This window comes from Brassica oleracea, unplaced genomic scaffold (assembly GCF_000695525.1).
Source record: "Brassica oleracea var. oleracea cultivar TO1000 unplaced genomic scaffold, BOL UnpScaffold04062, whole genome shotgun sequence".
In the NCBI taxonomy this organism is placed as follows: Eukaryota; Viridiplantae; Streptophyta; class Magnoliopsida; order Brassicales; family Brassicaceae; genus Brassica; species Brassica oleracea.
The window spans coordinates 1-1,041 of record NW_013620587.1 but is presented as its reverse complement, the minus strand read 5'-3'; the positions used below and the strand labels follow the sequence as shown (position 1 = coordinate 1,041).

General features: G+C 37.6%; 1 protein-coding gene across 1 annotated transcript; it reads right to left on the bottom strand.

Annotated features, from left to right (window-relative positions):
- Nucleotides 1-348: 348 nt before the first annotated feature.
- Nucleotides 349-1,037, bottom strand: LOC106321941 (the record flags this gene model as incomplete). Its single annotated transcript, XM_013760148.1, has 2 exons — nucleotides 349-619; nucleotides 865-1,037. Coding segments are annotated over 2 exons (249 nt in total), but the record flags the coding sequence as incomplete, so codon positions are not given.
- Between the last annotated feature and the right edge of the window lie 4 nt (nucleotides 1,038-1,041).

Below are 1,041 nucleotides of genomic sequence, written 5' to 3'. Positions count from 1 at the left end.
GTGTGTGTGTGTATCTTCTTCAATGGCTTTAAAACTTTTGGAGTTGTTGTTTGTTCCTCTTTCTGACTTGAGTCTGGACTTTTACAGAGGCTTACTAGGTTATTGGAGGAGCTCTCTAGATTATCTTATTGTTTCCTTCCTTCTCATGGCTTTTACAACTTTCTTCTCATTTTCTTCAGCCAATTGAGAGATCACTCAAGAGATCGAAAACCAAGACAGAAGGAAGTGAATATGAAGACAGTGATGAATAGTTTTGAATGAGGCGCATAGGAAAAACATTATGCTATACGAATTTTCCACCATAATCCATTGTCCCATGTCATCTCTCCATTCATTAGTTAATTATACTAAACAGCTAAGTACAAGATTCTCATTACCCTTTCATAAAATAGAAGTCATTAACAATGAGATTGCTAAGGTTCAGAACATACAAACTACTGAAGCAGAAGGAGCAAATAGCTTGGAGAAAGTAAAGATAAGTTTCGACCACAATGTGTTCTTAACTATTTGGTTTGACAAAGGTATTGAGCCCTACATGTGATCTCACAAACTTGCTGAAGTGGCCTTGACCTTCTCCCGCATGTACTGCAGTAGATGCTCACGTTTCCAGTTGTCGATTCTGCAAAGAACAGAACGCAAAAACCAAGACTAGTTACTACATCGTCATGAAAGCTCTTCTTGCTTAAAGTAGATGAGAAACACATCACTAGACTCAATCTACTAATGCTCCATGAAGACAACATCAAGCTCCAAAATCCCAATTTTCATTTGATAGTTACAACTACACATTTATCTACCATGCTAACATGAACATATTAAATTAACTTGACAGTGCCGGGACAAAGAGGGACAATGCAATCATACCTTATGGTTTCCTTATGTTCACCATCTTCATCCAACATGATCAACTTGGGCGGTGAGTTGAAAATGTACTGAACGTTAACACTAGGGAACTTTTCTTTCTCTTCTTCAATAAAACCAACAATCTCAGGGTAGAAAACTAGCTTCCTCATACACACCTCTAATATAGCGCCTGAATAA